Genomic DNA, 25,712 nt, shown 5'->3' on the forward strand with positions numbered 1-25,712 from the left:
TCTACCTCATTGTATCAAATTCATCTGTTGTCTCTATCATTCTCCCAACTCCACTAATCACTTGGAGCTCTTTGACTTCTTCTCTTTGCAACTTGACTTTCTCCAGTCCAACTTTCCTAACAGTGAGGTAATTTTCCTTGTTGATTTTAATGTTCACAACTCCAGCTGGCTTCCATTTTCTAGTCACACCGACCCAGCTGGTCGAGATGCCGAGGCTTTTGCAATTACTAATGACCTTGCACAGATTGTTCACTTACCTACAAGAATACCGGACAATCCTAATCATACAGCCAATATGCTTGATCTTTTTCTCACAAACAACCCTTCTATGTGCACGGTTGAAGTGGAGGTCCTTTAGGCACTTCAGATCACAACTTGGTGATTGTCTCTTCTCCAATGGAGCCTTTATCTCATGGCTATTCCCAACCTTGTGTTGTTTGGCATTAGAAGAATGCAAAATGAGATGACCTGCGAGATTTCTTTTCTTCCTTTCCTTGGTCGGATTACTGTTTCAAAACTTCTGATGTCAACGTTTTCTCAGATTGTGTCAGTGAAATTATTCTTGCAGGAATGGAATCCTTTATCCCACACTCAACTTTAAAATCTTGTCCTTTATCTAAACCTTGGTTTTCCAATAAATGTGCTAAGTCTGCTCAAGAGAAGAATGTTGCATATCGTAATTAGCTTGTTTCTAAATCTTCAGTTTTATTTTCTGCCTACACGAAAGCTTGCAACAATTGTAAAGCATTTATTAATCAGTCCAAACTAGAGTTTGAACAGGCTAAGAGTAGAAAACTTGCTTCTTGCCCTAATGGTAGCCGAGCATTCTAGTCTCTTGCCAAAGCTATTGGCCGCAACTTTTGTCCATCTCTGCTCCCACCTCTGTCCAAACCAGATGGTTCTGTTTTCACTTCAGCCAAGGATAAAGCTGACCTGCTAGCATCCCGTGTATTAATGATTTTGGTAAAACACCTCCCACCATTCCCAACACACTTCATCGAATACCTGCTGTGGTCTTCCATCAAAAGGATGTCAGAAGGATTTTGACGAATCTTGATGCTAAGCTCCAGGTCCCGATGGTATTTCTCCACTTGTTCTCAAAACCTGTGCTCTAGAACTTACTCCTTTCCTTTGCCGCCTTTTTTCACTTTCTTATTCTAAAGGTGTTTTTCCTTCTGCTTGGAAATTTGCTCAAATCCAGCCAGTTCCTAAAAAGGGTCACAGATCCCTCCCATCCAATTATCTTCGAATTGCAATTACTTCTACTCTTTCTGAAGTAATGGAGAAATCAATTAACCGCCTACTCTTAAACTACCTAGAAACCTTCCGTCTGATCAACGATCACCAGTATGGATTCCATCAGTGTCGATCCACTGGTGATATTCTGGCTTATGTTACCCATTTATGGACTAATTCAATGGAAAGGTTCAGTGAAACACAAGTAGTTGCTCTTGACATCTCAAAGGCTTTCGATTGTGTTTAGCATAAAAGTCTTTTTAATCATTTTAGTAATTTATTAGTAATTTATAGTAATTTATTTTATAAATTAATTTATATTAATTTATAACTTTTTAGTAATTTAATAACTGTTTTTAGTAATTGGTTATCCAGTTTTCTCTCTGATTGCTCACTGAGGGTGATGGTAAGATGGCTCTCTGTCTTCTAACTTCTCCACTAATTCCGGTGTTCCCCCAAGGTTCAGTTCTTTCCCCCACTCTTTTCCTCTTGTATATTAATGACCTTCTTCCATTGACTGGAAATTTTATCCATAGTTTTGCCGATGATAGCACATTGCATTCCACTTTCCATTTTGAGAAACCTTGTCCTGGTCAATCAGCTTCAACTTTTCGAAAATCTGCTACCAATTCCTTAAATGCCAATCTTCAAGTAATTCTCCAGTAGGGCAAAGAGAACTTAGTTGATTTCAACCCTTCTAAAACTCAGTCTTGTCTTATAGCTCGCAAAAAGGATTCTTCTGCTCCTATGCTTATCTTTAGTGACAGTCCGATTTCTAGGCAAAATGATATATCTCTTTTGGGAATTACCTTGACTTCTAATCTCTCTCTCTTGGCACAAGCACATTACAAATATTGCTTCCTCTGCCTCTAAAAAACTTGGTTTTCTCTTTCGCTCTCGGCATTACTTTTCTTCCAAACAGCTACTCACTCTGTATAAATCGCAAATCCGCCCTGCCATGGAATATTGTTCCCACATCTGTGGTGGTGCCCCCAAAACCTCTCTGTCAGGCTTCTTGATTCCATTCAGAAGAGGGCAGTTAGGTTAATTAATGACTCATCTCTAACAGAGTCTCTGCACTCGCTGTCTCATAGACGTACTGTTTCTGCTGCATGCCTCTCCTACAGATACTTCCATGGGCGCTGTTCTTCTGAATTAGCTTCTATAATTCCTGCTCTCTCTTTCAAAACAGTCCAAACATGTGCTGCGACCAGCCAACATCCATTTACTGTCCAACTTCAAACTCACAGAACCAACTTTTCATCTTCCTCGTTTATTCATTCAACTGCCGTTTTCTGGAACAACCTTCCTTCATACGTATTACCTGAAAATTACAGTCTACAGAAGTTCAAGTCCAATGTCAACAAATATCTTCTTTCATCTTCTCAACCTCCAACCCAAGCATGGTACTAAGTACTATAGGTTCTAACACCTCTCATGATTGGGGTTTACATAAAAAAAAAAAAAAAACATGTCTAAATTTAATAACATCAAAATTTTGCCTGACCTATTAGGCCTTTAACACATCTCTTTAGCATTCAACCCCAACCAGCGATTTCCTAACAGCAATCCCATTAAGTATTAATGTCAAACGCATGATGATTTTTTTTTATAGGTCCTAGCCACTCAAATCCCAGGAAACTAGGTGGCAGGACCTGCCAGAGCAATTTGTTGTGATACCGGATACACCCAGCTAGTCTCCACATGGCAAGGTATGGGCAACGTCAGGCCGCTCTAGGGGCCTAGCAGCGAATCAGCCAGACAAACAATGGGCACAATATATCACACTGCACAGACACGGCGCACACACTTTCAAGTCTCTGGCTTGACAGTGTACTGTCCTCGATACAGCGAAACACACGCGGAGATGGGAGAAATCCCAGGTGCCGTCTGACACGAACATACCTTGTAGTATAGTATCACAGAATTGATACGTTGCTCTGGGGTTACTGTTTCCCATATGTAGTTCTTTTCATTTGTCAATGTTAAGCTTCATTTGCCACCTCTCAGCCCATCAACTCAACCTTTCCAGATCTTGTTGCAGCAGCATAGCGTCAGTAATGTCCTTAACAATCCTGCAACCATTGTATCATCTGCAAACTTGGACATTAAGCTTGATATACCATCATCAATATCATTTATAAATACAGAAAACAACAATGGACCCAACACTGAACCCTGAGGGACTCCACTAATAACATTAGTCCACGATGAGCAGTGTCCATTGATTACCACTCTCTGTCTTCTCCCCCTCAACCATCCCTTTATCCATAGCAGCAATTTGCCTCCAATGCCACACTGCTCCAATTTGTTCAGCAGTCTTCCATGTGCAACAGTACCAAAAGCCTTTCTAAGATCCTAATATATAATATCAAAGTTATTCCCTGCATCCAGTTCTTTTGTAACTGCATCATAGTATCCAATCAGATTGGTCAGGCAAGACTTTCCCTTAACAAAACCATGCTGTGTCCGAACTATAACTGAAGTCTTGTCTAGGCCAGTAAATCAGAGAGTATTATAATGGGGGATTTTAATTTCCCAGATATTGACTGGAATTTGTGCTTTGGTCACTCACACACTAGCAAGACTTTTGTGGATTTATTGGATGATTGTTTTCTACATCAGCATGTTCGGGAGGCAACTAGACGGAGCAATACTCTTGATCTGATTATCAGTAGTGATTCTTCGTGCATTAATAATCTGCAGATAAAGGAACCACTAGGTGGCAGTGATCATAGTGTGCTGAAGTGGGATTTACTGAAGGAGGTAACTACCATCAGAGATAAAGGGAAGGGTTTTTGCTTTCGTAAAGGCGACTATGATGGTCTGAGACTATTTAAATTCTATACAGTGGGACCAACTAATGATGTTACCAACAGCAAATTCAAAATGGGAAGCACTCAAAGAACTAACCTTGGAAGCTACCAGGCTTTACATACCAAGTAAGAAATATTGTTTAAGGTTCAGGCCTAAATGGATGTCAGATGAACTAATGAGACATATGGCAGAGAAGAAAAATGCATGGGATACATACAAATTAATGGGTGACATGGAAGCCTATGATAGATATAAATTGGTCTGTAACCAAGTCACAAAGGAGATTAGGCAGGCAAAGGCAGATTATGAGAAATTCTTGGCAAAGGACGCAAAGAAAAACAGAAAAGAGTTCTTTACCTATTTAAACTCAAGAAGGAAAGGGATGAATCAGATTGGTCCACTGGATATTGATGGTTAAACAGTTGAGGATCCTGCTCAGGTAGCTAACAATCTAAACCAGTATTTTGCATCTACATTCAGGAAGGGGAATGTTGTAGGTGAAGTAAACATTGGCAGTGGGCTAGATGATTTTGTAATAACTGAGAGGAAAGTGGAGGAGAAATTGTTGAGGATAAACATAAAAAAGGCACTCGGGGTGGATGGGATCTGTCCAGTTATATTATAGGAGGCAGCAAAGGAAGTAAGAAAACACCTAGCCATAATTATGAGAGCTTCTTTGGACTCAGGGGAGGTACCCATAGACTGGAGATGTGCAAATGTACCCCAATTCACAAAGGAGGATCAAAGGCTGACACAAGTAATTATAGACCTGTTAGTTGAACTTCTGTTCCAGGAAAATTAATGGAGGCACTGGTTAAAGAAGCACTGCAGGATCATCTAGACAAGAATTCAGTTATAGCTCGGACACAGCATGGTTTTGTTAAGGGGAAGTCTTGCCTGACCAATTTGATTGGATACTATGATGCAGTCACAAAAGAACTGGATGCAGGGAATAACTTTGATATTATATACTTGGATCTTAGAAAGGCTTTTGATACTGTTGCACATGGAAGACTGCTGCACAAATTGGAGCAGTGTGGCATTGGAGGCAAATTGCTGCTATGGATAAAGCGGTGGTTGAGGGGGAGAAGACAGAGAGTGGTAATCAATGGACACTGCTCAACGTGAACTAATGTTATTAGTGGAGTTCCTCAGGGTTCAGTGTTGGGTCCGGTGTTGTTTTCTGTATTTATAAATGATACTGATGATGGTATATCAAGCTTAATGTCCAAGTTTGCAGATGATACAAAGGTTGGCAGGGTTGTTAAGGACACTACTGATGCTATGCTGGGAACAGGATCTGGAAAGGTTGAGCAGATGGGCTGAGAGGTGGCAAATGAAGTTTAACATTGACAAATGTAAAGTACTACGTATGGGAAACAGTAACCCCAGAACAATGTATCAGCTCTGCGGTACTATACTGACAGTGGTAGAGAATGAAAAGGACCTGGAGGTAATTGTGCAGGCAGATATGAATTTCTCTGATCAATGCAGATGAGCTGCAAGAGTAGCTAATTGTACCTTGTCAATTACAGGAATTTCTCTAGCAGGGATAGGGAGGTGATTATTCCCTTGTATAAGGCAATTATCAGGCCACACCTTGAGTACTGTATACAGGTCTGGAGGCCTCATTTCAAGAAGAATGTAGAGCTGCTGTTACGAGTACAGAGAAGGGCAACAAGATTAGTGAATGGAACAGAGGGTTGCTCTTATGAAGAAAGGCTTAAGTTTTGCAAATTACAGTCTGGAGATTAGGCACCAGCGAGGTGATCTGATAGAAGTATATAAGGCCTTGAATGGTTTGAGCATGCTCAATGCCGATGGGATTCTTCCTCTTGCTCAGAATAATCACCTGATAGGGCATAAATTCAAATTGAGGAAAGACAGATGTAGGATAGATGTGTGGAAATTTGCCTTTAGCCAGTGGGTAGTTGGTTGGTTGGTGGAACAGACTTCCATCACTTGTTGTTGAAGTTGATAGCCTAAACAAATTTAAGGCTCAGCTGAACAGGTATTTCGAACGAACGGAGGGGTGAAATGGGAATGGTGTTTTTTTTTTTTTTTTTGGCTGATGCTGAATAAGCTTGCTTGCTTGCATCATATGCCTTTGCTAATGCAAATGCTAGATGATCCTGCAGTGCTTCTTTAACCAGTGCCTCCATTAATTTTCCTGGAACAGAAGTTAAACTCAGGTCTATAATTACTTGTGTCAGCCTTTGATCCTCCTTTGTGAATTGGGTTCACATTTGCACATCTCCAGTCTGTGGGTACCTCCCCTGCGTCCAAAGAAGCTCTCATAATTATGGCTAAGGGTTTGCTTACTTCCTTTGCTGCCTCCTTTAATATAACTGGATAGATCCATCCACCCTGGGTGCCCTTTTTATATTTATCCTCAACAATTTCTCCTCCACTTTCCTCTCAGTTATTACAAAATCATCTAGCTCACTGCCAGAGTTTACTTCATCTCTGGCATTCCCCTTCCTGAATAACTCCTCATGTGTGAATGTAGATGCAAAATACTCGTTTAGTTTGTTAGCCACCGTAGCAGGATCTTCAACTGTTGAACCATCAATATCCAGTGGACCAATCTGATTCATCCTTTTCCTTCTGAAGTTTACATAGGTAAAGAACTCTTTTCTGTTTTTCTTAGCATTAGCATTAGTAGAGGCATATGATCCAAGAAAGTAAGTTTATGCAGCATCAGCCAAAAAAAAAAAAAAAAAACCACTTTCATTTAATCTCTCCGTTCGTTCGAAATACCTGTCCAGCTGAGCCTTAAATTTATTTAGGCTATCAACTTCAACAACAACAAGTGATGGAAGTCTGTTCCACCATCCAACTACCTGCTGACTAAAGCAAATTTCCGCACATCTATCCAACATCTGTCTTTCCTCAATCTGAATTTATGCCCTCTCAGGTGATTAATGCCTGAATTTATGCCCTTCAGGTGATTAATGCCTGAATTTATCACATTCAGGTGATTAATGTCTGAATTTATGCTCACAGGCTCAATCCATTCACCGCTTTATACACCTCTGTCAGACACTGCCTAGTCTCCAGTGTCTGCAGACTAGGCACCTCGCTGGTGCCTAGTCTCCAGACACTGTAATTTGCAAAACTTAAGCCTTTCTTTGTAAAAGAGCAACTGTTTATTCCATTCACTAATCTTGTTGCCCTTCTCTGTACTTGTTCCAGCAGCTTTACATCCTTCTTGAAATGAGGCCTCCAGACCTGTATACAGTACTCAAGTTGTGGCTTTGCATCATTTGCCAAGGATTTTTCATAATCTGCCTTTGCCTGCCTAATCTCCTTTGTGACTTGGTTACAGACCAGCTTATATCTATCATAGGCTTCCATGTGACCCCTTAATTTATATGTATCCCATGCATTTTTCTTCTCTGCCATATGTCTCATTAGCCGACCGGGCTAGCCTGGTGGGTAAAGTGTCTGCCTAGCAACCCAAAGGTCGCTGGTTCGATTCCCACCTTGGGCTTGGATCAAAGTACTGCAAAAATTCCTTGGGAGGTGCATTATGGCCACAGAAGCCTATGCGCCAACAACTACCAAAAAAAAAAAAAAAAAAATATATGTCTCATTAGTTCATCTGACATCCATTTAGGCCTAACCCTTGAACAATATTTGTTAGTTGGTATGTAAAGCTTAGTAGTTTCCAAGATTAATTCTTTGAATGCTTCCCATTTTGAATTTGCTGTTAGTAACATCAACATTTGATCCCACCATATGGAATTTAAATACTCTCTCAGACCACCGTAGTGACTTTTACAAAAGCAAAAACCTTTCCATTTACCCTTGATGGTAGTTACCTCTTTCACTAAATTCCATTTCAGCAAATGTGATCACTGCCAAGTAGTGGTTCCTTTATCTGCAGATTCTTAATGCATGAAGAATCACTACTGATAATCAAATCAAGAGTATTACTCCCTCTAGTTGCCTCCTGAACATGCTGATGTAGAAAACAATCATCCAATAAATCCACAAAAGCCCTGCTAGTGTGTGAGTGACCAGCCCCCAAATTCCAGTCAATATCTGGGAAATTAAAATCTCCCATTATAAGACTCTCTCTGATTTACTGGCCCACTCTATTTCCCTGTACAGTTTCTTATTATACTCATCAGAGTCATTAGGCCTATAGCACACTCCTTCTCTCAATTTTGATTTCCCAATGCTTATGTCACATCAAACTGACTCGACACTGCACTGTCCAGCGATGTCGACTGGCTTCACTTTCTTGGATTTTATGTGTTTCTTAACTAATAGCATAACATCTCCTCCCTTCCTATCCTGTCTGTCCTTTCTGTACACATTGTACTCCCCAAATTCCAGTTCTGCATTCCTTATATCTGTGTAACACCACGTCTCTGATCTCCCAACAATATCTGCCTTTGATGTTTTGAGCAACATCTCAAATTCAACAAATTTATTTACCAAACTCCTAGCATTGGTATACATGCACCTGTTCCTATTCTTAGGTACCCTAACACAACCCATGTGTCTACTTGTACTGCAATGACTTCCAGCAGTCTCTGAAATACCCTGCATCTTGTTTTACAGGCTGCTGCTCATTCTAGTAGAGGCAGTGCAAGAATCACTTTCACCTCTGCCAGTGGCTTCTGTTAATCTATTAGTCCTTGTATCCCCCCAAGCTAGCAGTTTTCCGACCCACCTAACACTGCCTCGATAACATCAGCAAACATTCTTGCACCCTTTCTATTTAAGTGTATTCCATCCCTGTAGAAGCAGTCTCCCCTGTTAACAAGTACAGACCATGCTGAAAAAAATTCTACCCCTTGAGCCTTGCACAATCTTTCCAGGGCCGAAATGATCGACAAAGCTCATCATATACTCCCTCCTTATCGGGTCTGGTCAGAATTGCAGACACTCAATTTCAACCGTAATTCACGGCTTTTTTTCAACAGTGACCTGTACTTGTTAAGTAATTCCAAAGGTATCCTACTCTTAATATCATTAGTGCCAACGTGTACAACTATATCACCTTTTGTACCCTTAAAAGATGATATCCGCTGTACAACATCATCAGCCTTTGCCCCTGGCAGACATACCCTCGTCTTGTTCCACCTATCCTTTTTACATACCATGTTTCCCGTTTCCCTGACAATAGAGTCACCAGCAACTACTAGTTACTGTGGGACCAGTGCATTCTGCCTTGGGGGTTGCCGCTGTGTTGCGTGATGACCAAGTGCAAGCTCTGGAGTTTATGTGGGCAACTGAGAGCTTGATGGGCCCCTCAATTTAGATCCTTCGAGGGCATCCACCCTGTCCTTCAAGCTCTCACATTGGCCCATAACAATGCTGAGTTGTTGCTTGATTTTCTTACACTTCTTACATCGCGCACACACACAAAGACATTCCCCATGTCAAAATCATGTCCCGTACCCAATTGCTGCGCAAACATCAAGCAAGCAGTGCATTTTAAAAGGTTGTGATTCAGAGGGCAACTGCCCCCATCAGTTCTCCCCTGAGCCACAGCACTCCCATTAGCTTGAACCTTTTGCTTTGCTACTCTGGTCTGAGTCATGATTTAGATTTAATTTCAATTTCAGTACCAAATTATAACCCTAAACTTGTATCCCAACACAGTTATAACACTATATATTTTTTTCAGTATCGAATATTATCTACGAGTTCCGTTTATATAACTTCCGTACCAAGTTATGTATTAATTAATTATGTTACGTTTGTAAAATCTAAGTCGTTATATGTATTTAGTTAAAAAGTACAATTTAATGGACAATGAAGTTTAACAAGATTAATAGATTTTACTGATTAATTGACAATATTATATTACTTGCGTGTACACCAATGCTAGGAGTTTAGTAAATAAATTTGATGAATTTGAGGTATTGCTCAAAACATCAAAGACAGATATTGTTGGGATATCAGAGACGTGGTGTCACACAGATATAAGGGATGCAGAACTGCAATTTGGGGAGTACAACGTCTACAGAAAGGATAGACAGGATAGGAAGGGGGGAGGGGTTATGCTATTAGTTAAGAAACACATAAAAACCAAGGAAGTGAAGCCAGTCGACTTCGCTGGATAGTGCAGTGTTGAGTCAGTTTGGTGTGACATAAGCATTGGGAGATCAAAATTGAGAGTAGGAGTGTGCTATAGGCCTAATGACTCTGATGAGTATAATAAGAAACTGTACAGGGAAATAGAGTGGGCCAGTAAATCAGAGAGTCTTATAATGGGAGATTTTAATTTCCCAGATATTGACTGGAATTTGAGGGCTGGTCACTCACACACTAGCAGGGCTTTTGTGGATTTATTGGATGATTGTTTTCTACATCAGCATGTTCGGGAGGCAACTAGAGGGAGTAATACTCTTGATTTGATTATCAGCAGTGATTCTTCATGCATTAAGAATCTGCAGATAAATGAACCACTAGGTGGCAGTGATCACAGTGTGCTGAAGTGGGATTTACTCAAAGAGGTAACTACCATTAGGGGTAAAGGGAAGGGTTATTGCTTCCGTAAAGGCGACTACGATGGACTGAGACAGTATTTAAATTCTATACAGTGGGACCAACTGATGATGTTACCAACAGCAAATTCAAAATGGGAAGCATTCAAAGAACTTATCTTGGAAGCTACTAGGCTTTACATACCAACTAAGAAATATTGTTCAAGGTTTAGGCCAAAATGGATGTCAGATGAACTAATGAGGCATATGGCAGAGAAGAAAAATGCATGGGATACTTACAAATTAACACATGACACAGAAGCGTATGATAGATACAAGTTGATATGCAACCAAGTTACAAAGGAGGTTAGGCAGGCGAAGGCAGATTACGAGAAATCGTTGGCAAGGGATGCAAAGAAAAACAGCAAAGAGTTCTTTACTTATGTAAACTCTAGAAGGAAGGGGATGAATCAGATTGGTCCACTTGATATTGAAGGGTCAACTGTTGATGATCCTGCTCAGGTAGCTAACAAACTAAATGAATATTTTGCATCGACATTCACATATGAGGAGTTATTCAGCAAGGGGAATGCCAGAGGTGTATTCAATTCTAGCAGTAAGCTAGAGAATCTTGAAATAACTGGGAGTAAAGTGGAGGAGAAACTGTTGAAGATAAACACAAGAAAGGCACCCGGGGTGGATGGGATCTATCCAGTTATATTAAAGGAGGCAGCAAAGGAAGTAAGCAAACCCTTAGCCATAATTATGAGAACTTCCTTGGACTCAGGGGAGGTACCCATAGACTGGAAATGTGCAAATGTGACCCCAATTCACAAAGGAGAATCAAAGGCTGACACAAGTAATTATAGACCTGTGAGCTTAAGCTCACAGGTTAAGCTCATAGACCTGTGAGCTTAACCTCTGTTCCAGGAAAATTAATGGAGGCACTGGTTAAAGAAGCACTGCAGGATCATTTAGACAAGACTTCAGTTATAGCTCGGACACAGCATGGTTTTGTTAAGGGGAAGTCTTGCCTGACCAATTTGATTGGATACTATGATGCAGTCACAAAAGAACTGGATGCAGGGAATAGCTTTGATATTATATATTTGGATCTTAGAAAGGCTTTTGATACTGTTGCACATGGAAGACTGCTGCACAAATTGGAGCAGTGTGACATTGGAGGCAAATTGCTGCTATGGATAAAGGGGTGGTTGAGGGGGAGAAGACAGAGAGTGGTAATCAGTGGACACTGCTCATCGTGGACTAATGTTATTAGTGGAGTCCCTCAGGGCTCAGTGTTTGGTCCATTATTGTTTTCTGTATTTATAAATGATATTGATGATGGTATATCAAGCTTAATGTCCAAGTTTGCAGACGATACGAAGGTTGGCAGGGTTGTCAAGGACACTACTGACACTATGCTGCTGCAACAGGATCTGGATAGGTTGAGCAGATGGGCTGAGAGGTGGCAAATGAAGTTTAACATTGACAAATGTAAAGTACTACACATGGGAAACAGCAACCCCAGAGCAACGTATCAACTCTGTGGTACTACACTGACAGTGGTAGAGAATGAATGGGACTTGGGGGTGGTTGTGCAGGCAGATATGAAGTTCTCTGAGCAGTGCAGATGGGCTGCAAGAGTAGCTCATGGAGTATTGTCAATGATATACAGGAATTTTTCCAGCAGGGATAAGGAGGTGATTATTCCCTTGTATAAGGCAATGGTCAGGCCACACCTAGAGTGCTGTATACAGATCTGGAGGCCTCATTTCAAGAAGGATGTAGAGCTGCTGGAACGAGTACAGAGAAGGGCAACAAGATTAGTGAATGGAACAAAGGGGGTGCTCTTACGAAGAAAAGCTTAAGTTTTGCAAATTACAGTGTCTGGAGACTAGGCACCAGCGAGGTGATCTGATAGAGGTGTATAAGGCTTTGAATGGTTTGAGCATGCTCAATGCCAATGGGATTCTTCATCTTGCTCAAAATAATCACCTCAGAGGGCATAAATTCAAATTGAGGAAGGACGGATGTCGGATAGATGTGCGGAAATTTGCCTTTGGCCAGCGGGTGGTTGGTTGGTGGAACCGACTTCCGTCACTTGTTGTTGAAGTTGATAGCCTAAACAAATTTAAGGCTCAACTGGACAGGTATTTCGAACGAACGGAGGGGTGACATGGGAGCGGTGTGTGTGTTTTTTTTTTTTTTTTTTTTGGCTGATGCTGAATAAGCTTGCTTTCTTGCATCATATGCCTCTACTAATGCTAATGCTATTTTATTCAATAAAATCATTACTATACTTGGAAAATCATTTTGGCCAATTTTTGTCATGTTCTGGCTTTCTCTACAGTGGATTAAAAGGAGACACTACACTCTATTGGCCAAATAATGTTTCATAAAACTATCATAATCACTGATTTCAGTTTGCCATGCCTGCAGTCTATCTATTGATGGAATTGATTGTTCAGAAATGCTGGTAAGCAGCATATTGTGCACTGTTTTATCTGAACCTAGGCCTCAAAAAAATCCCTGTATAATAGGCACTTTTCAGTAAACTTAAATTAGTCAAAATTTAAGTTTACTGAAAGAAAACAAGTAGCAGGAATTCAATTTTATGAAACATTGAACGGTAATAATAAATATTAAGTTCAAGTTGTGTTAAGGATAAAGGAATGGTTGAGTGGTAGAAGACAGAGAGTGGTATTCAATGGACATGCTCTTAGCCCCCTCAATGTGGACACTAGCAGAATCACCTCCCAGTGATGCTGCTGGCCTTCCAGATTAGTATCACTGGGATCCAATGCCCATATCTTGGTTCCAGGGTTACATCATTGGGATCAGACATGTGCAACCATGCACTGCGACCTGTGGAAACTCGAAAGGGGGATCCTGTTGGTTGAGGGGCCCAGCCTTAATACACCAGTTCAGCCCCTGCTTCAACAAGACAGGAGGTCCTGGACTGGCTTGACTGAGATAAATCAGCGGGTGTGGTCCTTACTGTTAGGGTCAACTGCATTCCAATAAGTCTCCCTCCCTTTGGTGCTTGGACGGAATCAAGGCTTATTGGAAATGGGTATAATGCTCCTAAGCGAACTTGGCGTCCCATTCGTGTATGGAGTACCTGCTAGTTCACGAGTTGGCATCCCCTCATAGGGCTCTGTGGTGGATGAGGTACTGAGGGCATCTCAAATTTTATTTTACTCCTATGAGTAATATAAATCCTTCTCTTTCTTCTGGGGCCCCAAAACAGTCCCCTACCTAATTGAAATGTTAATACTGAAAATACCTCCATAAAAAGAGCCAGAACTGAGGAAACACAACCATCAGAGACACTGCTCTTCCTCATTCTCCTTTCCACTGGAGAGCAGTCAATTGGGAAGATGTTACCCTCCTTCATCCAGAAAGGATTTGAAGGGTAGTAGTAGTAGTAGTAGTAGAGGCATGTGATGCAAGAAAGCAAGCATATGAGCTCATGTGGCATCAGGCAAAAAAATTCACACAACCATTCCCTCTAAAAGTTCCTCCAGTTGCTCCTTGAATTTATTTGAGCTATCAACTTCCACAATGACAGATGGAAGTTTGTTCCAGCAATTAACCACCTGCTGCCTAAAGGCAAATTTCCGCACATCTATTCTACCATGAGTATTTTGAATTTATATTCACACGAAGAGTTATTAAGGGAGGAAAATGCCAGAAGTTTATCAAACTGTAACAGGGTGCGTAATGATTTTGTAATAAGTGCAAAAAATAATTTTGATATCATATACTTGGATTTCAGGAAAGCTTTTGACATTGTTATACCTGGAAGACTGCTGCCTAAAGGCAAATTTCCACACATCTATTCTACCATGAGTATTGCCGACCGGGCTAGCCGAGTGGGTAAAGTACCTGCCCGGCAACCCAAAGTTCGCGGGTTCGATTCCCGCCTCGGGCTTGGATCAAAGTACTGCAAAAACCTTGGGAGGTGCAATATGGCCACAGAAGCCGATGCGCCAACAACTACCAAATCAAATCAAATCAAACCATGAGTATTTTGAATCTATATTCACACGAAGAGTTATTAAGGGAGGAAAATGCCAGAAGTTTATCAAACTGTAACAGGGTGCGTAATGATTTTGTAATAATTGAGTGCAAAAAATAATTTTGATATCATATACTTGGATTTCAGGAAAGCTTTTGACATTGTTATGCCTGGAAGACTACTGTACAGATTGGAGCAGAATGGTATTAAGAGTAAGTTGCTACAATGGATAAAAGGGTGGCTGAGTGGGAGAAGACAGAGAGTGGTAATCAATGGACACTGCTCTTCATGGACTAATGTTATTAGTGGAGTCCCACAAGGTTCGGTTTTGGTCCCACTGTTGTTTTTTATATTTATCAACGATATTGATGAAGGTATATCAGGCTTAGTGTCAAAGTTTGCAGATGCGTTGGCAGGTTCACTAAAATCCTTAAAACAGCTGCGTTCTGGTGACCTTTTGGTCGAAGCATTAAACACAAAACAAGCAGAAAAAATCCCGAAAGCTACATCCACAGAGAGAATTCCGATCACCATAACCCCCCACAAAGCTCTCAACTCTTCACACGGTGTGTTATCAGAGTTTACCTTCTTCGCGCGTCTGAAGAAGAGATCTGCTCTGAATTGAAAGATCAAGGAGCGAGACAGCTGTCAAGAGAATATCAATGCAAAAGGATGGGAACCTCGTCCCTACCCAAGTTCTTATTCTAACACTTCACAGCCTCCAAGTTCCATCAAGGCAGGCTATTTAAACTGCCCAGTGAGGATTGAGAATTTATATCCCAAACTCACTGAAGTGTTTTAGATGTAAAAAATATGGCCACCCACAAACAGCTTGTTATGGTAACCCTTCCTGTGCTTTATGTGGTGCGAAAGACCAAGAGAGCAAGGAATGTTCAGCTTTAAAACTGTGTAAATTGCCAAGGAGAGAACCCTGCCTACTCTAGAGCATGCCAACAGTGGAAGGATGAAAAAGAAAACTAAAAATAGAGCTGAACATATCCTACCCAGAGGCCAGAAAACACATCCAACCAATAAATAGTGGGAAGCCTTCATATGGCAAGAAGGTTTCTGCGAAGTGCACTATTGGTACACAAACTGAAATGACTATACCACCAAAAGACTAATTCTTATTGCTATTTATTACATTCACAAAAGCCCACCCAAAAAACACAGTCAGCTGCCACTGTGATATCCGTACCTCCTAGTGCTCCACCACTACCAAAACCAATTGGTAAAGAAAAGTCAAAAAGGTCAAAAAAGCCACACATAATACCAGAAACAATGCATATAGAGAATAAGGAGGTACCGGATGAATCAGTCTTTGAACTCTTTGCGAGTCATTCCACAGGTATGCTCTCTCTAGTACAGTATCATTATTATTATAGCCAGTCCTCGTATAACACGATAGTTGTGTTCCTTGAAACCCTCGTGCAGTGCAAAATCATGCAATATAAATAACAGGCCTTATGGAAAAAATAGGGTTAAGTGCTGACCTCCCAAGATTGGACACACATTTTTAACCAAAACATTACCAAATACAATAAATAATCGTAATAAAACACTTACACAGTTGAAAAATGTAAAATTAATAATTTAAATTTAAATTCCTATCTTAAAAATAAATGAAGACAGCTTGTGGAAAAGGGCTTGAGAAAGGGTTGAAGCAGTGTAATTATGGGGAAAGTGGTGGCAGATTGTCATCATCATTATCAGAATGAGAGGTGGAGGAGATGCCGATGAGGACTTTGGACGAAATGTGGTCATGGCAGAACTACAGGGCTGTGGCTCATTTTCTGTCTCTTTCTTGGGTGTTTTCATAAAAAAGACATCTAGTTTCTGTTGTTTCGCAATCTTCCTTCTTTCACAAAGCAGCTGCTTATATGGCTCCGAAGCAGATCGAATTATATGAAGTGCTCTTCTGCTTCTTTCTGCATTATAATCGTTATCTTCTAGCCATTGCATACTTTTCTCAAATGAATTTAAAACTGAAGATAACTCTGAAGTAGAAAGCTGTTTTATGGTGGCGTTCAGGCATTCAACTTCGTCGTCTTTCTCACCTTCCACCTGCCCTCCAGCAACAAGTTGTTACAATTCTTCAGTTGAAAGTTCTCCTTCGTGAGACTGAAGCAACTCTTCTAAATCTTCTTCTTCCAATTCCTCAAAGCCAACCTGCTTTGCAAGGGCAACACAATGTGCTTTTAATTTAGGAAGCTTGTTTACAAGATCAAAGCCTTTAAAATCATGAATAAAATCTGGTAAAAGATTTTACCGCCAAACATCATGTAAGCATTCTTTTGTCACTTCGTTCCAAGCCTCCACAATTATGTAAATTGCATTCTTTGTGTTGAATCACTTCCAGAAGTCTTTAACTGTTGTTGCATTTTCGCCCTCTGTTTCTGCTATCAACATCTTAAATGTGCATCTTGTGTAATAGTGCTTAAAAGCAGCAGTTACTCCTTGGTAAAGCGGCTGGATAAGAGATGTTGTGTTAGGGGGTAAAAACAAGATTTTGATGTTTGGTGACAGTTCAGCAAGGGTTGGAGGGTGACTTGGTGCATTGTCCAAAACAATTAAAATCTTAAAATCCAAATTTTTCTTTTTGCAGTAGCTTTGAAACACAGCCTCAAACACATCTAATAGAAGATCAATGAAGATCTGCCCTGTCATTCACCCTCTTCTGCTGTTCCTAAAATAAACACTCTGGGAAGTCATGATCCCTTTTAACGCTCGTGGATTGGCTGCATGATAAACAACAACAGGCTTCAGTTTCAAGTCGCCACTTGCATTTGCTACTAACATAACGGTCAATCTATCCTTAGCAGCTTTGAAGCCTGGAGCTTGTGCTTCCTCTCTTGAGATATATGTTCATGATGGCATTTTTCTCCAATACAGTCTGGTTTCATCAAAGTTGAAAATTTGGTCCAGTGTGTAGCCCTCTTCCTCAACTAGTTTTTTTAGTATCGGCAGAAATGCCTTTTGCCAGAACAGATAAAACTTCTTTTATCTGTTTGCCTTTGCTTTTATCATAAGCAAACTTGTTCCTGATCTCTTCTTTGTTTGATCTTCCCAAACAGATAAAAGAAGTTCCATCTCTTCCAATTCTTTGTGCCTTGATCTAATTGATTTTGTTACACTTTGAGTTGTTCCTGCTATGAAAGTTGCTTTTATTTTTTCAGCATTCTTTCTAATTGTTCTCAGCGTGCCCTCATTTAGGCCTGTAGCATGCACAATATTGCATGTTCTTACATTCCGCTCAAAACGTTTCACAATTTCATATTTTTCTTCTGTCGATATTGCTTTTCTTTTTCTCTCTGAATCTGTAGTATTTTCACCAGAACGCTTCCTTTTCACACTTTTTTCAAGTATTTTACTAATTTTTTTGAGAATAGAGCATGCACAAGTATAAAAAGAACAAAAATGAGGATTCAGTTGATACACATAAACACACAGCGAACAAGTAACAACTGAATAAATGACGCAGGGCTTGTGTAGAAACTGAATAAACAATGCAGTGAAGGCAGAAACACACTATGCTCATCACATTTTACATGCTTACGTTTTACTACTTGCAGTTTCCGGTTTATTGGGGGTTCCTGCTAGTGGGTCTGTTATAAATGGGTAGTAAAAGTTGATCTAATTAAATTTGCAATAATACCAATAGCTGTAATTCTGTGGGTTTTTACGTTGTTATATGAAATGTGTTTCCCCTTCCATGAAATCTTCAATCATAAAAAACAAATAAATTTTCAGAATCTTCTCTTCATTCCTACTGTGTTGTGTTCAGTTGGGATGATTCTGCCGCATTTGACTGCCACCTCTTGTAAACAAAAAGGTGAATGAAATCATGCATAAGCGAATTCAGTTCATTTTATATGCAACATCGTTTCCCTATTTATAAATCATGTATGATCGAATTCGTGTAGTGTAAACACATGTTATACAAGGACTGACTGTATCAGCCATATGGTGCAAGGAAACCTGAGGCTTATGCTGCACCAGCCAAAAAAAATTTCCCAGTTACCCTGAGAGAGAGAGAGAGAGAGAGAAAAGTAGAAAGGAGTAGAAAAAGAGAAGCATGATAATAGAACCCTGGGTGTGCCAAGCCCATACTCACCTGAGTGAGTCCTTAGTCTTTATACTGCTGTGGTCTCTTGAAATTGTTTTCAGCATTTATTAATGATGCTTTGAGTTTTTTAATACTAAGAAACTTACTTTCCTGCTATTTTTTCATCTCTCTGATCACGTGAAGTGACTCAGTGTTAAATTTCATTTTGAAAATTTTAACAGAATATCTATACTTCCTGCTGTATGACACTAAATTTAAAAAACCCAATGGTTAATTCACTTTCCTGATTTTTAATCAAGAACATTTGCAGTATATATCTTATCCCCCAGGAGGTTGTTGGCTTAAAATTGAAAAAGGGAAATAACCCCATATTTTACAGTTTAAGAGATTATTTGCTTTCAAATCTTTAGGCCATATGAGGGATACAGGGTCTAATCACATTATTATGACAACCTACCTAGTATCCAGAATATGCACCTTTCACAGCATACACCAGGGCCAGCTGCAGTGGGAGGGACTCAGTAAGTCCGCAGAAGGTTGCTGCGGGTATCTCTGACCATGCAGACTGCAGTGCACCCAGAGTTCCTGTAGGTTCCTTGATGGAGGATCCATCCGTCTGATGTGTCGATCAAGGTGGTCCCATAGATTTTCAATTGGGTTAAGATCTGGGGAATTTGGTGGCCAAGGGAATAGCTTGAAGTCTTCATCGAGCTCCTCAAACCACTCACGGACAATTCTGGTGACATGGCATGCTGCATTATCTTGCTGATAGATACCATTGCCCCCAGGGAACACGGTCAACATGTACGGGTGTACCTGATCAGCAATGATCAATAGGTAACCATTTGCATTCAGGGTGTCCTCCAGAGGTATCAGCAGATGCAAACCATGCCATGAAAACATTCCCCAAAACATAATGCCGCCCCCACCAGCCTGGCTTCTGCCAACAATCGTGTCTGGGTGTCTGTTCTCAGAAGTTTCACGCCTAATATGCCACTGTCCATTCACTCGGTGGAGCAGAAACCGTGACTCATTGGAGAAGGCCACCTGTTGCTACTCAGCTAGGGTCCAGTGTCGGTAAGTCGCATCTGTAGCCAGGTGGGCAGGAGCAGCAGTGCGTAGCACATTCGTCTTGATTAGACCGGGGTTCAAGCCCATGAGCCACCAAATACGGAGGATGCAGAAAGATCAGGGAATGACCACCGCATATCCCCGAGCAATATGGTCTTAGTTGCTAATGCTCCTAAAAACCAAATAACAACAACAACAGTGTCGGTATTGCTGTGCAAACTGACAGCGTTGTTTGCAATGAATGGCCATCAGCAGGGGTGCTGTCACCAATCATCTGCTCCCGAGCCCACTGCGCAACAGGGTTCACTGGACTGTCGTGTTGGAGACCTTTCTGGTGGCCCCACAGTTCATTTGGATGGCCGGTTGAGCAACAGTAGCATGCCAATCGGTCCTGACCAGCCGTTTCAGCGATGTTCACCTCTGGGATCAATGGTGCATGGTGCTCCACAATTGGCACATTGGGTCATCAAAACTATCCCATACTCCAAACTTGATACACTTTCACCAGTGCAGCATGTGAGCATTTCACAAAGTCCGCTGTGCCTTTTTCCAGGTCTGATAGGTCGCGTGCTTTGCCAATGACAGAGGCTTTTACTGTGTTCACGAATGCCGAACATCAAGCCTTATATGCTTGTGGTGTGTGAACTTGACACGTGCATTGTATGATTTGCTAGGCATTTGTGATGGGGGAGGTCATAATATTGTGACTGGACTCTGTATATCTCCCATATGTTCTAGACTTTTATTCTCAGAAAAAAAAGTAAATAAATAACCTACTTTTATATTTACTGATAGAGTTTGAATCCCTGTAACGGGGAAACCGATTTGTTCATAGTTTCTACAATTTGATGAACCTTTGCCAATGTTTTGTGCCATTCTAAGCACTTGGACTACATCATGAATGCAGTGTTTTACCAGCCTCCAGCATATCAGTGCTTCTCTAAGCCATTGATTCAATTACATCAGGTTAAAAGTAATTTATTATTGAAAACTGGCTCCTAAACACAATGTTTAGAAGACTTTTCAATAATAAATTACTTTTAACTCCAAGAAAATAAATTATGACAGTTTAAGATGCTACATGGCCCCAATCATCTGGGAAGATAGCACACAAATATGAATACATTAGAATTATGCCAAATGTAAAAATACATTACACTTCTTGAAAGGTGCAAAGATGGACAATGCATCTGGCGAGATTGATAAAAGGGCACCCATATGAAGAAAGATTTTGAATATGTAGGCTATGGAGCTTGGTAACTAGGCACCTTAGAGGGAACCTAATTAAGGTGTATAAGGGTATGTATAAGTATAGTGCGGTAGCATCATTAATACATAGCCAATTCTGAATAAACAGAATATTTGCAAGGTGGCATCATTTTAAGTTATATCTCATATTGTGAATACCTTCACAACGAGTTGCCATGATATTGCACTACTTCGAATAAGTAATGCTTCACCTGAGTAGAAGACTAATGTTACTTATTCTCAGATGGATACCACCACCCAGACGGCACCGTTTCAGGGCTAATTTGCCCTTCTTCGGTGGGTGGGTGGGTGGGTGGGTACCCAAGTGATGCAGTGATGGCAAAACGGTTATGAAGTATAACTCCACAATATGAGAGATGCCTGATGGTGTATGATATGTTATGATATATGATGTATAAGGGTTTAAGAAGAGAAGGTAAAATGAATGAGGGTGAAATATTCATAAATTATTCCTGATATAGGAGTATAAATTCAAGTTATAGGAGAAGAGGCTTAGAGTGGATTGGAGGAATCCACTCGAATCTTTTAGTTGCAAATTGTTAATTACTGGAATAAGTTGCCTTCAAAGGTGAGTTGAGTCTGGCAGATTGGGTAAATTCAGAGGTAAGCCAGATAGGTACCTATGTGAGGAGAGAGCAACATAGATATTTTATTATTTTCAGCAGAAAGGTCCAAGGCTTTGCTGCTGCACAAGCCAATTAAATTTAGTGTTAAATCATATGGCTAATACTAATAAGTACTGTGATCATTCTCCACCTGGTTTTAAAAACGACAGAGCATAGTAAAGGATGTTTGCTTTATCTCTTATATTCACACAGCAAGTGATATTCATCACTGCAGAGCTAATTGGCATGTTGTTATTCAGATTTTAATTATATATATATATAATTTCATACGTTCTCTAAAAAAAATTTATGAATGTTTAGGTTGTTGTTGTTATAAATAATTTGCATAGTGGCATCATTTATAACATTTATATCATTTATTTCTTTATAATAGGGATATAGCATTATCCACATAACTAATTCTGTCCAGTTATTTTGAGACTGTACTATAACCATAATCAACATTATTGATAAGATACTGAATTGTTCATTCAGTATCTTATGCATTACTGTTTGCTTTACATCATGCATTGGTGCCTCCGTAGCCAGGTGGGCAGGAGCAGCAGTGCGTAGTACATGCTTCTTGATTAGACTGGGGTTCGAGCCCGTGACCACCAAATACGGAGAATGCGGAAAGGTCAGGGAATGACTACCGCATATCCCCAGAGCAATATGGCCTTAGTTGCTAATGCTCCTAAAAACCAAATAACAACAACATCATGCATTACCATTTTTTCTCGTGTCTGTGGTTGTTCATTTAATGTTATTTAACCTTGAAATATTATAGTATTTCTCATTTTTATAAAGATAAGATCTAATTTTTAAACCAAATAAGAAGGCACTCATCTATTCATTTGCCTTTCAGATAAATGCAATTACGTGCTTCTTTAAAGAATAAATTACATAATGTATTACAGGTTTCACTGATTTACTTAAAATGGATAATTATATTTATTATGCTGTTGTCTGACAAGGAATTTTTCAATGACAAGGCATTGAAACAATTTGATGATAATACACTTAGTGATCACTAAATTATGACCACCCCTATGAAAACTGAATGCGACCCGTTGACAACATGAGGTACGAGTGTGCAGAGTTAGTCGACCTACGTAGCATAGATAAGGTGTCAGTGGTTCAGGAGGTAGTAAAATTCCGAGCGTGATGGGTAAAAGGAAGGATTTATTGGACTTTGATAAAGGACAGATTGTGGGCGCTCGATGAGCTGGTGCCTTGATTTCCCAAATGGCTGAACTGGTGGGGTGTTTGAGAGCAACTGTAGTTAAAGTGTACCAGGACTGGCATCAAAATGGCCAAATAATGACCCGACGGAAAAACTGCAAAGGTCAGCGAAAGGTTGATGTTAGAGGTGAGCACCAGGTCCGACAACTTGTACAGGCTAACAGACGCAACACTGTTGGTTTGTTTGTTTGTTATTTGGATTTTTAGGAGCATTAGCAACTAAGGCCATATTGCTCCGGGATATGCGGTGGTCATTCCCTGACCTTTCCGCATCCTCCGTATTTGGTGGTGACGGGCTCGAACCCCGGTCTAATCAAGAAGCATGTGCTACGCACTGCTGCTCCTTCCCACCTGGGTACGGAGGCGCCACACTGTTGGAGAGTTGACTACCCAATACAACATGGGGCAACCTGGAACAATAACTGGCATGACCATGCATCGCACGCTCACATGTATGGGCTATACCAGCAGACAACCCCTACGGCATCCTCTCCTAACCAAGGTTCATCAGCTTTAAAGACTTGCCTGGTGCAAAGAGCATGCAAGTTGGATGTTAGGCAACTGGAAGAAGGTATGCTGGTCCAATGAGTCACGTTATTTACTCCCCACCATGGATGGTCGTGTACAGATTTTGCATGAACAACATGAAGCTCTTGATCCATTATGCATGGTATCAAAAGTATAGGCCAGTGTAGGTGGTGTACACACACCATACAACTGGCAGGAACACCATAACATGCCCCACACCATACAACTGTATGGTGTGGGGCATGTTTCACTGGCAGGAACTTGGACCCCTAGTGCATGTGGAACAACATATCACTGGTCTCCACTATCATCAGCTGCTTGCTGACTGTGTACACCCCACTATGTTACACTTTTTCCCAAATGACGATGGTGTCTTCCAAGATGACAATGTGCCGAGCCATCGGTTCAGTCTGGTAGTCACTTTGATCACTCTGGTGATCCCTCCAACGATAGTTATAACTTATGATGAATAATAGTCATCTAAAGATGACTATTATTCATCATAAGTTATAACTATCGTTGGAGTTATAATGACTATTTGTTTAGATGACTATTATTCATCATAAGTTATAACTAAGTTTAGATGACTATTATTCATCATAAGTTATAACTATCGTTGGAGGGAGGGAGGGAGGGAGGGAGGGAGAGAGAGAGAGAGAGAGAGAGAGAGAGAGAGAGAGAGAGAGACTGAGACTAGAGTGTCCCCAAGACAGAATAATGGAAGAGTGATATGAGCTATTATCAATTTATGTAAATTGTATATTATTCACATTTTATGACTACTTTTTAAATAAATCGTTTCATATACAAATTTGTATATACAAATAAAGGTAAATTTCACTCCAAAATGTGATAAAAAAATCTGTTTTAAAATTTTACATTTCTCTTTTCTGTTAATCCATTTTTTCAGTAAATTTTACTTTTACTGTCATGTGTGTATAATTCCATGTATTTTTAATGTCATAAATTAGGAATTTACTGATATTTTTCAAAAGGCTGTTGATTCCTCAGAGAGAACAAGTGATGTTCAACAAAGAATAACCAAGTTAAATGATTCAATTACATATTCTGTATTTTGGCATGTATCCCAGGGTTTATTCGAAGCTGACAAACTCACTTTCACAGCACACATGGCATTTCAGGTAATTGATAATATATTTATTACTTTTATATTTTTTAATATGAATAAAAGGGGAAGTCTACACTTTGTGGAAATATTCATTTTATTCAATAGATTTATTATTATTTTATTATATCATACATTTTAATTAATGTAACTACAATTTTATTGAACTAGAGAATTAATTCTACATGTGCATAAAAATATATATATTTATTTATTTATGTTACCAGTGATTGGAAATGAAACTATATTTGATAATTAGGCTATGTGTGATAACTAGATCATATGTATAGCTTAGCTTAATTTTCAGCACTCACCTCATGAGGTGAGTGCTGAAAATTAAGCTAAGCTATACATACAATCTAGTTATTACATTACAGCGCATAAGGACTCCTTAAAAAATCAAGAGCTATGTGTGATAATAATGAAATTTTGTATTCATATTTTTCAGTGAACCTGTATAATACTAGTAAAATAAAAAGTTAATTTTTGTATACAGTATCTCAAAACTGGCCACTTAAAACAGATATTTTAAAGAATATTCAGTTAAAAAATTCCAGAAAGGTGGTGCTAAGGCAATTCATTTAAATGTTTTTGCCTAACTTTCTCTGATTCACTGATGGGCAAGCCCCTCTCCTCCTCCAAACTAGACACTATTTGATGATAGGCATAGTGTTCCAATTTTTTTGGCTTATGCAACATGCAATTCATATGTGTTTGATTGCAGAGTATTTTTTAACATATCAAGAAGGCCTGTGCAGAAATATAGAAATATGATGATAATGTATGTTGTAAGAAATTAGTACAAAAATTAACTCATTGAAATACTGGAATGAATGTTTGTGATTTTATACTCTCATGAAGCTACCTGAAAGCATGAAAGTTTTATATACAATGTAAAAAATTAAAGAAAAATTAAAGTAAAAAAAAAATCAGTGGAAGGTGAAGCTTAAATAGTGGCATTATTAACAGTTGTCAATCAGTAGTGTAATACTTTGGAATTTGATGCTAAGAATCACTTTGGATTGAAACACAAAATGGTTTTAAATATGCAATATGATTAAAAGTAGAATAACTGCCAGTGACTTAAATCCAGTTTCTGATTGTATATGAATTTATATTGTATATATTAATTTAATGATTTTATGTGCCAGATCAAAAAAGTGCTTTTCCATGTTCAAAATGATTGAATTATACCACGGGTGAGCTCCCAGTTTATAGACATTTGATTTATAAATTCATATCTTGACCTTGTAATCTTTATAAAAAAAAGATTACACAGTTT

The 25,712-nt window shown here is 39.6% G+C and overlaps 1 protein-coding gene across 1 annotated transcript in view; it reads left to right on the plus strand.

Moving 5' to 3' along the window:
* Positions 1-25,712, plus strand: part of LOC150089496 (dynein beta chain, ciliary-like) — a 1,205,440-nt gene that overhangs the window by 938,629 nt on the left and 241,099 nt on the right. The window contains 1 exon segment of the mRNA XM_090390004.1: positions 24,276-24,446. Coding sequence (XP_090246130.1) covers positions 24,276-24,446 — 171 coding nt within the window.

Source organism: Mastigoproctus giganteus, chromosome 2, assembly GCF_048544385.1.
Source record: "Mastigoproctus giganteus isolate SK-2022 chromosome 2, ASM4854438v1, whole genome shotgun sequence".
Classification (NCBI taxonomy): Eukaryota; Metazoa; Arthropoda; class Arachnida; order Uropygi; family Thelyphonidae; genus Mastigoproctus; species Mastigoproctus giganteus.